Here is a 13,222-nt window from a genome sequence, read left to right as displayed (position 1 = left end):
ACAGTACAGAGACAACGAAATGCATTGCTGTCCAACCTTAAAAAATACGTTACTGGTTTGTAGGTTAATTGGCATGGTATAAGTGTAAATGGCCCCTAGTGTGTGTGTAGGATAGTGTTAGCGTGTGGTGTGATCGCTAGTTAGTGCGGACTCGGTGGGCCGAATGGCCTGTTTCCGCGCTGTATCTCTAAACTAAAACTAAACTAAACTAAACTAACCTGCTGAGCATCCCAGCATTTCTGTCTTTTATTACCCGGGTAATTTTGGAGTTAACGTTACTGCCATTTGTGCATAGATGTGTCAATAGTTTAAAGTTGTAAAGAGAAAAAGGAATTCATCTCTTTCTTCCCTCTCTCTTTCTCTCTTTTTCTGTCTCACTCTTTCTCTCCATCTCTTTCTCCCCGTCATCCTTTCTCCCCTCCCTCTTTCTTCCCTCTCTATCCCTCCCTTTTCTCTCTCTCTCTCTCTCTCTTCTCCCTTCCTCTCTCTCTCTCTCTCCCTCTCTTTCCCCCTCTCTCTCTCCCTCTCTCTTTATACCCCTCTCCCTTTCTCCCCCCTTTCTCTTTATCCCCCTCTCCCTTTCTCCCCCTCCCCCTTTCTCTCTCCACCTCTCCCTTTCCCCCCTCCCTTTTCCTCCCCCCCTCTTCCTCTCCCTCTCTTTTTCTCTCCCTCTACCTTCCTCCCCTCTCTTTCCCCCTCCTCTCCTCTCCCCCTCTCTCATCCTCCCCCTCTCTCTCCTCCTCTCTCCCCCCTCTCTCACTTTCTTCCTCTCTTTCTCCCCTCTCTCCTCTCTTTCCTCCCCCCTCTCCCCCTCTCTCTCTCTCTTTGTCCCCTCTCTTTCTCCCCCTCTCCCTCTCTCTTTCTCTCCCTCTACCCCCTCTCTCACCCTCTCTCTGTGTCTGTCTGTCTCTCTCTTTCTCCCCCTCTCTCTCTCTCTCTCTTTGTCTCTCTCCCCCTCTCCCTCTCTCTCCCTCTCTCTCTCCCTCCCTCTCTTCCTCTCTGTCTCCCCCCCTCTCTCTCTCTCTTTCTCCCTCCCTCTGTCTCTCGCTCCACCGCCTCCGTCTCCCTCTCCCTGAGAGAGGGATCTCCCTCCCTCTCCCTCTCACTCTCTCTGTATCCCTCTCCCTCTCTCTCTCCCTCTCTCTCTCTCTCTCTCTCTAACTCTCTTTCACACAAAAATGTGCCCGCATTTGATGATGTTGCATTATAATTGCAATGCTATTTATGGAAGTTAACATTGCTGTCTTGACTTTTTCTCGGGGAATAAATACATGCTTAGGATTCAACGCAATTACCCATCACATTGATTGATGAGAACAGCTTAATTATCCTTTTAATTATTTGGCATTGAACACTTTCATATTTCTGCTTATTATCTATGCGGCTTTAAAAAATAATCAAATTTACCATAAAAACCAGTATACAAGTCGCATGAACATGCAAGTCACTCCCCTTATGTGGGGATTGTAATTTTTGGCAAGTGCTGTCTCCTCCCCTTCCTTAACCCTCGAGTTGTCTCCTCCCATCCCCCCGCCCTCGGGCTCCTCCTCCTCCCCTTTTCCTTCCTTCTCTCCCCCACCCCCCATCAGTCTGAAAAAGGGTTTCGGCCCGAAACGTCGCCTATTTCCCTCGCTCCATAGATGCTGCTGCACCCGCTGAGTTTCTCCAGCATTTTTGTGTACCTTCGATCTTCCAGCATCTGCAGTTCCTTCTTGAACTCTTTCAAGAGATTTTCAGTTTCAGTTTTACTAGTTCATTGTCACGTGTACCGAGGCACAGTGAAAGGCTTCTGTTGCGTGCTAACCAGTCAGCGGAAAGACAATACATGATTACAATCGAGCCATTTACATGACAAGGGAATAATGTTTAGTGCAAGGTAAAAGCTGATCAAAGATAGTACGAGGGTCTCTAATGAGGTAGATAGTAGTTCAGCACTGCTCACTGGTTGTGGCAGGATGATTCAGTTGCCTGATAACAGCTGGGGGAAAAATGTCCCTGAATCTGGAGGTGTGCGGTTTCACATGTATGGATGGGAGAGGGGAGAAGAGGGAATGGCCAGGAGTGAGGCTCATCCTTGCCGAGGCAGCGTGAGGTGTAGATGCAGTCAATCAGCTTTATGTCAATAATGAAAATAAAATCAATTCAGGATTTTCACACCGTCTCTGCCGTGATGAAGAGGCAGTGTGTTGTTTTAAACATCTTGGTGCTTCAGATGAGATTCAGTGCAATGTAAAAACGTGTGAAAAGATCAACAGGAGGTTATCCTCAAAGCAGTGCTGAGAGGATTCATACGTGGCCTTAAGGGTCTGTCCCACGTGGGCGTCAATTGCACGTCATTTACGCGACATCATTTACGCGCCACAACGTACGACGCGCGCAAGGCGTGCATTACACGTGCATGGTGCACGGTGAGGCACGGCGGCGTAGGCAGTCGCGTGCGGCGCCCCAGGATTTTGAGATTCACAAAATCTTCGCCCAAGTGGGACAGGCCCTTTAGAGGAACACTCCTGCCGCCTAATCAATACGGGTGTCAGTGGTTATGGGGAGAAGGCAGGAGAATGGGGTTGAGAGGGAGAGATAGATCAGCCATGATTGAATGGCAGAGTAGACCTGATGGGCCGAATGGTCTAATTTTGCTCCTATAACTTGTGAACTTGGCGCAGCGGGTAGAGCTGCTGCCTTTCTGCGCCTGAGACCTGATGGGCCTAATTGGCCTCCCATCACTTATGAACTTATGAACAGCAGGCTCAATAGAAGTGGCGCAATGGCCTTGTTAAAACATTCAAGACATCTTGTGGGCAAGTTGGGCCGCAGGGCCTGTTGCCACACTTTAATACTCTATGACTCTATATTGCATATCTTTCATTCATCTGTTCTATATCTTTCTACCTCACCCTCTACACATATCTCTTGTTTCCCTTTCCCCCTGACCCTCAGTCTGAAAGAAGGGTCTCGACCCAAAACGTCACCTGTACCTTTTCTCCAGAGATGCTGACTGACCCGCTGAGTTACTCCAGCATTTTGAGACCACCTTTGATTTAAACCAGCATCTGCAGTTCTTCCTTACGCTATACATAAGCACTTAAAGCACTCCAGCTTTCCGTGTCTCTCTGTTAATGATGAGGCTGTTGCCAGGATTCGAGTGCCTGAGGTATAAAGGTTGGGCGGGCTAGGGGTTTATTCCTTGGATCGCATGCGGTTGAGGGTGAGGTATAAAATATAGACTGGGTGAATGCGCTAGGCCTTTTAACCATATAAACCATATAACAATTACAGCACGGAAACAGGCCATCTCGACCCTTCTAGCTCGTGCCGAACACATAATCTCCCCTAGTCCCATATACCTGCGCTCAGACCATAACCCTCCATTCCCTTCCCGTCCATATAACTATCCAATTTATTTTTAAATGATAAAAACGAACCTGCCTCCACCACCTTCACTGGAAGCTCATTCCACACAGCTACCACTCTCTGAGTAAAGAAGTTCCCCCTCATGTTACCCCTAAACTTCAGTCCCTTAATTCCCAAGTCATGTCCCCTTGTTTGAATCTTCCCTACTCTCAGTGGGAAAAGCGTATCCACGTCAACTCTGTCTGTCCCTCTCATCATTTTAAAAACCTCTATCAAGTCCCCCCTTAACCTTCTGCGCTCCAAAGAATAAAGCCCTAACTTGTTCAACCTTTCTCTGTAACTTAGTTGCTGAAACCCAGGCAACATTCTAGTAAATCTCCTCTGTACTCTCTCTATTTTGTTGACATCCTTCCTATAATTAGGCGACCAAAATTGTACACCATACTCCAGAATTGGCCTCACCAATGCCTTGTACAATTTTAACATTACATCCCAAGGCAGGGCCAGGGGCATTACCCAGGGCAAGGGCATTAAGAACCAGAGGACATATGTTTAAGGTGAGAGGGGGACAAATTTAACAGGAACCTGGGCCATGACCATTTTCATTGAGAGCGTGAGTGGGTGTACAGAACGAGCTGCCAGAGGAAGTAGTTGAGGCAGGTATTTCTAACAGCATTTCTAACAGTCATAGAGTGATACAGTATGGAAGCAGCCCAACTTGCCCACACCGGCCAACAATGTCCCAGCTACACTAGTCCCACCTGCCAGCATTCGGTCCATATCCCTCCAAACCTGTCCTATCCATGTACCCGTCTGACTGCTTCGTAAATGTCAGGATAGTCCCAGCCTCAACTACCTCCTCTGGCAGCTCGTTCCATACACCCACCACACCCTTATGTGTGATTTAAAATATATTTGAACAGGTGCATGGATAGGAAAGGTTTAGACAATAGACAGTAGGTACAGGAGTAGGCCATTCGGTCCTTCGAGCCAGCACCGGCATTCAATGTGATCATGGCTGATCATCCACAATCAGTACACCGTTCCTGCCTTCTCCCCATATCCCCTGACTCCGCTACCTTTAAGAGCCCTATCTAGCTCTCTCTTGAAAGTATCCAGAGAACCGACCTCCACTGCCCTCTGAGGCAGAAAGGGATATGGACCAAAGGCAAGCAAATTTGAACGGCCGAATGGCCTACTCCTGCACCTATTGTCTATTGTCTAGTCAAATGTGACTTACTTAGATGGGCCATATTGGCTGTCATAGATGGATTGGACCAGAGGGCCAAACTTGTCCAAACCAGCCAAGATGCCCCTCTAAGCTGTTTGACTATGAGGCAGTTTCCACGTTGTATGACTATCCCCGTGCTGTATAACTGATGCTCTATTATCCCACGTGACAGATCACCGTGATATTCTTTGCTTTGCGTGCCCAAGGTATGCAAAGGGTTGCTACATAAAGGGCGTCGAAAATTGATACAAAGGATTCCATTTTACCCCATACCATTTTTGACACATTCCATTTGTGGTCCCCCTTAGTTCTCGAATGTTCCCCCACGCCCGGTCCCCCTTTGTTCCCCCCCTCCCCTCACAGTGGTCCCCCCCCCCACTCAAACCGGGTCCCCTTTGTTCTGTATGGCCCAATGACAATTTCCATGCTGTATGACTCTATGACTCTACAGCTGAGGAAGGGTCTCGACCCGAAACATCACCCATTCCTTCTCTCCAGAGATGCTGCCTGTTACTCCAGCATTTTGAGTCTGTCTTCCATGACAATATATCCATGCTGTATGACTCTACTGACTATTTCCATGCTGTGTATGACTGTGACTCTATTTACTTGGAGTATGACCTAATGAATCTGTTTCCAACACGTACACACGTGGGTCACAAGGGAACAAAATCCTTATCGTGTAGCGATTATTCGGGGTTTTTTGTTTTGTTGTGTCGTTGGTTTGCGAGGATTGATGACATGAGGGCTTTTGCCCCCTCTTGTGTTTTGTTTGTTTTTTTCCGCAGCTACAGAGCGACCTCGATCAGGAATACCAGGATAAATTTAAGAGGCTGCCACTGGAAATCCAAGAGTTTGTCCAGGACACGTTGAAAGGCAAGTTCAGTGAAGATGTCGACCACGTTGCCTCCGCGCCCACCCAGCAAACGGACGAAGGAAAACCCAACCACAAGTCGTCGAGCGAAGACAAAGTGGAAGACAGCAAGTCGGATAAAGTGTTCGACACTTCGCTTTAGTCATAAGGTCCTCCTCCCCCCCCCACCCCCCGTCTTAAAACCCCGTTAACCCCCTGCGTTTTTTTTCCTGTTCGTTTAAGCATCGCCGCACGCAGGTTTGCGGACGGGAGAATAACCACTCGGTCGCACGCTTGCGCCGTGACCGATCTCTTCACAAACGAAGCCAGTCGCCGGGATCTTAACTTGCGCGCGTGTGTTTCGTCCGAGTGCCAGTGGGAAACGTAACTGCGCAGTGCTACACGTTTCAGTAAACTTAAAAAAAAATAAAACCTCCATCGGGAAGGAACTCGAGATTTTACGGGATGTAAAGTGGCAAAAAAATGAAAATAAAAGGAGAAATAAATTTGGCAGCCACGCCTTCATAACATTGCATGTTTTCACTGGTGGGAGATCCTTTGCTTTGAGCTGCAGGCTCAGGCCAGCCCTGGTCCATGCATTGTGTGCGAGCGAGTAAGCGAGCAGGCGAGTTCACCGACCACAGTACTGGTGCAGCATCGCATACTTTTGACTTTGGTTCCCGCTGGAGTATAAAGGGCCTGTCACACTTGCCGACTATTTTCGGCGACTGCCGGCGTCATATCAGATGTTGCGACACTCGTGCGGCTGGCCTTGCCGAGGCAGCGTGAGGTGCAAATGGAATCAATCAGTTATGTGATGTGTCAATAAATGAAAGTAAAATCAATTCACGCCGCAAAGGTTTCGGTGACCTGATACGTCTGTCGATGATGCCGGCAGTCACCGAAAAGAAATCGGCAAGTGGGACAGGCCCTTAAGATTGCTGCTTAACATAACGGAAATCTTGGTCGCGCTTACGCTAAAACTCTGTGTAGCTTCGTGAAGTGTATTTTTAAAAAAAACAAAGGGAAATCAGTTTCAGGGACGCATGCGTGGTGGAAATAATGTGGTTCTCACTGTGGATACTTTATAAATATAGTCTTTAAGCAGCAGTATTATCGTACGGTTTGTGCTGTCATGTAACTTTGAGGTAACGTTGCAGGTTTCAAACAAAGAGATGTGTGATTCCCTTCTGCGTATATGAAGTGCGGTTACATTAATGTCACAGTTTTCCACACCACTGCTACTGTGGGTTATCAATGTACGTGATGTAACTGGGAGATCCGACATCCTACTAACTGCACAGTGTTGTAAACTTGTTACGCGCCCGAGGATTTTCTGTTTAATTTGTACAAGTGGCTGTAAATAACTTGAAGGGAAAAGACAAATCTGCAGGCAAGTTATTGTTCTACTCTGTATGTATGCACTTTGTGAATGAAATTTTAATTTCAAAAACTAAACACTGAAAATGCGATATTACTGACAATTAGAGAACACTGTAAACTATTCAAGCATCTTTACGGTGGCGTGTCACCGAAGCAATCCGTGCAACCCGAGTTCTTTGGCTTTATTCACTCTATGGCCATACAAAGCAAAACCCAACTTAGACAACAGACAATAGGTGCAGGAGGAGACCATTCGGCCCTTCGAGCCAGCGCCGCCATTCGGCCCTTCGAGCCAGCGCCGCCATTCGAGGTCATTCGATCCTTCGAGCCAGCGCCGCCATTCAATGTGATCATGGCTGATCATCCCCAAACAGTATCCCGTTCCTGCCACCTCCCCATCTCCCCTGACTCCGCTATCTTTTAAGAGCCCCATCTTGCTCTTAGATCAACGGTGGCGCAGCGGTAGAGTTGCTGCCTCGCAGCGCCAGAGACCCGGGTTCGATCCCGACCACGGGCGCTGTCTGTACGGAGTTTGTCCTCCCCGTGACCCGCGTGGGTTTTCTCCGAGATCCTCGCTTTCCTCCCACACTCCAAAGACGTACAGATTTGTAGGTTAATTGGCTTGGTATAAATGTGCAAATTGTCCCCAGTGTGTGTAGGATAGTGTTAGTGTGCGGGGGGATCGCTGGTCGGCACAGACTCTGCGGGCCGAAGGGCCCGTTTCCCCGTGGTATCTCTAAACTAAACTGAAAAAAATAACTGCTGTGTTGAATGAGCTGGAAACACAAATGTTTATGATTTAAGAGAATATTTGATGGCATCAAAACTACAACTTAAACCATATCTTGAATAAATCCAAAGGCTCCGGTATTAAGTGTTAATTGAAATCTTTACCATTATTTGCAGTATTTGTGTAATATGATGTTTTAGTAAAGCATTTAAACATCTCTTTATTTTTATACGACTTAACTCGCTATTTGAATGAAAACCCCACTAACACTGGGTCTAGCCATTTAACGCTCCATTTACAATGGTGCCATCCTGTGTTTTTACTTCTTATCGGTTTAGGCAGTGTGTCGGAAGATTGCGAAAATAGAAATTCATAGTTTTGTTTCGTCGGTACAAACGCCGTGGTTTTTTCAACTTTTAAACAGAAGATTGTGTGTAAGTCTGTGTGTGTGTGTGTGTGTGCGTGTGCGTGTGCGTGTGTGTACCTACATATGTGCACCTGTACACATGATACAAGAATACATAACCGCACACTCTGTTTTTGTTGTTTAACGTTACTTGAATTAGTTTGTTGAACTTTTAACAAATCTACGAAGGGGTCGATATGATGTGAAAGTGTTTTTTTGCCTTGTTTGTGTATATCTGTCTAAATAGAATATTCCCAAAGTGTTGTGGAAATCTGTATTGATGGCTGTTGTGTCTCTTGAACTAGATTGTACACGTACTTGATGTGACGGTTGCAAGGCCTGACGGTTTGTATGCAGCATCAAATGCGGGTCATTTTTGCATTAAACATTGCAATTGTTTCACAAACTTCAGCTTGGACACCACAAAGGGGGCGGATGACAAAATGTTTGGCCATAGTGGAGAGAACACATATGCGGTCCCTCTTTGACTCATCGATCATATTCAATGTTTAACAATGAACTGCAGATGCTGGAAAAACCGGAGGTAGACAAAAATGCTGGAGCAACTCAGCGGGTGAGGCAGCATCTATGGAGCGAAGGAATGGGCGACGTTTCGGGTCGAGACCCTGCTTCAGACTGATGTGGGGGTGGGTGGGGCAGAAAAAAGAAAGGAAGAGGCGGAGACAGTAGGAGTGGGAGAGCTGGGAAGGGGAGGGGAAAGAGGGAAAAAGCAAGGACTACCTGAAATTGGAGAAGTCAATGTTCATACCGCTAGGGTGTAAACTACCCAAGCGAAATATGAGGTGTTGCTCCTCCAATTTTCGGAGGGATTCACTCGGGCCATGGAGGAGGCCCAGGAGAGAAAGGTCGGATTCGAAATGGGAGGGGGAGTTGAAGTGCTGAGCCACCGGGAGATCAGGTTGGTTACTGCAAACTGAGCAGAGGTGTTGGGCGAAGCGATCGCCAAGCCTGCGCTTGGTCTCACCGATGTAGAGCAGTTGACACCTGGAACAGCGGATAGATGCGGTTGGAGGAGGTGCATATTTCACATGGGGTAGTTTACACCCCAGCGGTATGAACGTTGACTTACAAAGAAACATGGAAAATAGGTGCAGGAGGAGGCCATTCGACCCTTCGAGCCAGCACCATTCGCCATTCAATATGATCATGGCTGATCGTCCCCTATCAATAACCCAAGCCTGCCTTCTCCCCATATCCCTTGACTCCACTAGCCCCCAGAGCTCTATCTAACTCTCTCTTAAATCCATCCAGTGACTTGGCCTCCACTGCCCTCTGTGGCAGAGAATTCCATAAATTCACAACTCTCTGGGCGAAAAAGTTTGTTCTCACCTCAGTCTTAAATGACCTCCCCTTTATTCTAAGAACCTCCCCTTTATTCTAAGAACCTCCCCTTTATTCTAAGACTTCTCCAATTTCAGGCAGTCCTTGCTTTCTCCCTCCTTCCCCTCCCCTTACCAGCTCTCCCACAGCCCACTGTCTCCGCCTCTTCCTTTCTATCCCCCCCCACATCAGCCTGAAGAAGTGTCTCGACCCGAAACTTCGCCTCATCCTTCCCTCCCTAGATGCTGCCTCAGCCGCTGAATTTCTCCAGCATTTTTGTCTGCCTATTATATTCAATGGATGGTTTGTGTTCCATAATATAACATGGTTTTGATTTAAGGTTGACTGTAAAATAACTAATGGATAAAGGGAAAATTTGCGCATTAAAAGGATGTAAATAATATTGTCTTTGACAATGATAATTTGTTCTGAAATGCATATTCAAATTTTGTATGAATTCTATGCAATTTTTCTGGCATGATGTTTCTTCCACGTGTAATTTTATGTGCATTCATCAGTTCTAATAGAGAAATAAAGATTCTTTAAACATGATTATTTCTGTGTCAACGTTACACAACTTTGTTTCGCTTTCAGCTCAGTTCAATTTATTGTCACATGTACCGAGGTACAGTGAAAAGCTTTTGTTGCGTGCTAAAAGACAATACATGATTACAATCGAGCCATTCGCATTCTACAGATACACGATAAAGGGAATAACGTTTAGTGCAAGGTACATCCAGTTAAGCCCAAACAAAGATAGTCCCGCTGGTCATCGAAGAGGTAGATAGTAGTTCAGCACTGCTCTCTGGTTGTGGTAGGATGATTCAGATGCCTGATAACAGCTGGGAAGAAACTGTCTCTGAATCTGGAGGTGTGTGTGTTTTCACACTTCTATACCTTTTACCCGATGGGAGAGGGGAGAAGAGGGAGTGAGCTGGGAGCGACTCGTCCTTGATTATGCTGCTGGCCTTGCTGAGGCAGCGTGAGGTGTAGATGGAGTCAATGGAAGGGAGGTTGGTTTGTGTGATGGTCTGGGCTGCGTCCACAATTCGCTGCTATTTCTTCCGGTCTTGGATGGAGCTGTTCCCAAACCAAGAAGGTATTGTGCTCTCTTAATTAAACCTAATTTCCCACGAGAGCAAAGTCTGTTCCACGTGCTGGATGTACTGGTGCAGCTCCCGATTAGTTAGGGTCGCCAATTTCCTCGCTCCCAAATAAGGGAAAAAAGGTCAAAATAAGGGACAAATTCCCGACGACAATTCATTGAGCGACTTGGCCGTGGCTGGGTGAATGATGAGTTGGCCCGGGTGCTGGACTGTACACAAAGCCCAGCCGGCGGGCCAGCTGAGGAGTTTTGGCCCGGGCCGCGCCGCGCAACGTCGCACGCAAAGTCCGGCGCCCCATCCAACTCGTGAACCGATGATCGGACACGAGAAGGAGGGGGGGTGGTGTCGGCGGTAAGCGAAGGTCCGAAGGTCGGACAGCTGGCCGGGCTGCCGACCGACGGGGCCACGGGCGAGGCGCTGCTGCTGCTGCTGCTGCTGCACTCCACGGGCTGCACTACGTCGGTAGCGCTCCGACCCCCCACGGTCCCCTCGACGTAAGTAGTAGCAGTCAAACTAATTTTGCCTAATATACAAGATGTCCCGGCTAATATGGGACAGTTGGCAACCCTACTCCCGATCCAGGCTAGGCCCAGGCTGCTGTAGGGCCTCCTCCATCACCCTCGACCTGCTCGGCCCACTGACCGACATCACTCTCCTTGCCCGTCCGCACACCCATATCTGTGTCACCAGAGCCTCCTGCAGCCGACTTTGAAGGTGCTTAAGGCAATACTCCACTCCCTCTCCTCCAGGCCTACTTCTCGCCTCCGTCATCAGCCCTCCTCCTCCTTTTGTACCTGTTAAAGACATTCCTTAATATAAACAATGTCAAAGTGTCACAGCTGGTGGAGTTGCTGCCTCACAGCGCCGGAGACACGGGTTCGATCCTGACCTCTGGTGCCGTCTGTACGGAATTTGCCCGTTTTCCCCCAGTGACCGCGTGGGTTTTCTCCGGGTGCTCCGGTTTCCTCCCACATCCCAAAGGCGTGCGGTTCTGTAGATTAATCGGCCGTCTGTAAAATTGCCCCTCGTATGTACGGAGTGGATGAGAAAGTGAGAAAAACATAGAACTGGCGTGAACAAGTGGACACAGAGTGCTGGAGTAACTCAGCGGGTCAGGCAGCATCTCAGGAAAACATTGATAAGTGACGTTTCAGGTCGGGACACTTCTTCAGTACGAACTAGGATCCCGACCCGAAACATCGCCTCTCCATGTTCTCCAGAGATGCTGCCTGACCCGCTGAGTTACTCCAGCACTTTGTGCCTTTTTGTGTAAATCAGCATCTGCAGTTCCTGTGTCTCTATATATAGTGTGACCAGGTAAATCGATGGTCGGCGTAGACTATGTTTCCACACTGTATCTCTAAAACTAAATTTTAATAGAACCTCATTCTAATTTTTTGGCAAGCCCTGCTGCATTATATCTGTTTAAGCAAAACTGGTAAGAGAACAGATGCAATTTGAATTAATTATACAAACTGAGACCTTTCATGTCATTCACGCTGAGTATTGAATTACAAGCCAGGAATCTTGTTCTCACATTTTCTCCTATTTCCTCACAAGGCAGGAGGCATTTGGGTGCAATCAATCTGTGCTAATTGTCAATGCATTCACCCGAGTCCCAGCCCCCAATCTTGTTTATTTGTACGAAAGAACTGCAGATGCTGGTTTAAATCAAAAGTAGACACAAAATAGAAACATAGAAAATAGGTGCAGGAGTAGGCCATTCGGCCCTTCGAGCCTGCACCGCCATTCAATATGATCATGGCTGATCATCCAATTCAGTATCCTGTACCTGCCTTCTCTCCATACCCCCTGATCCCTTTAGCCACAAGGGCCACATCTAACTCCCTCTTAAATATAGCCAATGAACTGGCCTCAACTGCCTTCTGTGGCAGAGAATTCCAGAGATTCACCACTCTGGAGTAACTCAGCGGGTGAGGCAGCTTCTCTGGAGGGAAGGAATGGGCGACGTTTCGCTTCGAGACCCTTCTTCAGACTTATTTAGTTTTGTTTAGTTTCGAGATACAGCGCGGGAACAGGCCCTTCGGCCCACCGAGTCCGTGCCGACCAGCAATCCCCGCACGCGAGCACTATCCCTACACACACTAGGGACAATTTACAATTTTACTGAAGCCAATTCAACCGACAAACCTGAACGTCTTTGGAGTGTGGGAGGAAACCGGAGCACCAGGAGAAAACCCACGCAGGTCACGGGGAGAACGTACAAACTCCGTACAGACACAGCACCCGTGGTCAGGATCGAACCCGGGGCTCTGGCGCTGTGAGGCACCAACTCTAGCTCGGGGAGGAATCAAGAGAATGGGGTTGCCACAGACGGCGGCGGAGCCAAGTCATTGGGTATTTGTAAAGCAGCGTTTTATAGGCTTTTGATTGGTAAGGGGGTCAAAGGTTATGGGGAGAAGGCAGGAGAATGGGGTTCAGAGAGAGAAATAGACCAGTCGTGATCGAATGGCGGAATAGACTAGATGGGGGATGGAGTAAACGGCCCATTTGTGTTCCTCTGCCTTATGGTCTTATGAACTTATCCCAGACATAAGGGGCGGCACGGTGGCACAGCGGTAGAGCAGCTGCCTCACAGCGCCAGAGACCCGGGTTCGATCCTGACTACGGGCGCTGTCTGTACGAAGTTTGTACGTTCTCCCCGTGACCTATGTAGGTTATCTCCGAGATCTTCGGTTTCCTCCCACACTCCTACAGACCTACAGATTTGTTGGTTAATTGGCTTGGGAGATGCGTAAATTGTCCCCAGTGTGTGTAAGATGGTGTTAGTGTGCGGGGATCGCTGGTCAGCGGGGACTCG

At 48.0% G+C, this 13,222-nt stretch overlaps 1 protein-coding gene across 1 annotated transcript in view; it reads left to right on the top strand.

The window, feature by feature from the left end:
- The window catches only part of LOC129699288 (1-phosphatidylinositol 4,5-bisphosphate phosphodiesterase beta-1), a 660,784-nt gene extending 652,159 nt beyond the window's left edge, over positions 1-8,625 (top strand). The window contains 1 exon segment of the mRNA XM_055638950.1: positions 5,371-8,625. Coding sequence (XP_055494925.1) covers positions 5,371-5,598 — 228 coding nt within the window. The 3' untranslated portion in view covers positions 5,599-8,625.
- Positions 8,626-13,222: the final 4,597 nt, after the last annotated feature.

This window comes from Leucoraja erinacea, chromosome 8 (genome assembly GCF_028641065.1).
Source record: "Leucoraja erinacea ecotype New England chromosome 8, Leri_hhj_1, whole genome shotgun sequence".
NCBI lineage: Eukaryota > Metazoa > Chordata > Chondrichthyes > Rajiformes > Rajidae > Leucoraja > Leucoraja erinaceus.
The sequence above is the reverse complement of the archived record's forward strand: the minus strand, read 5'-3'. Positions and strand labels throughout refer to the sequence as shown.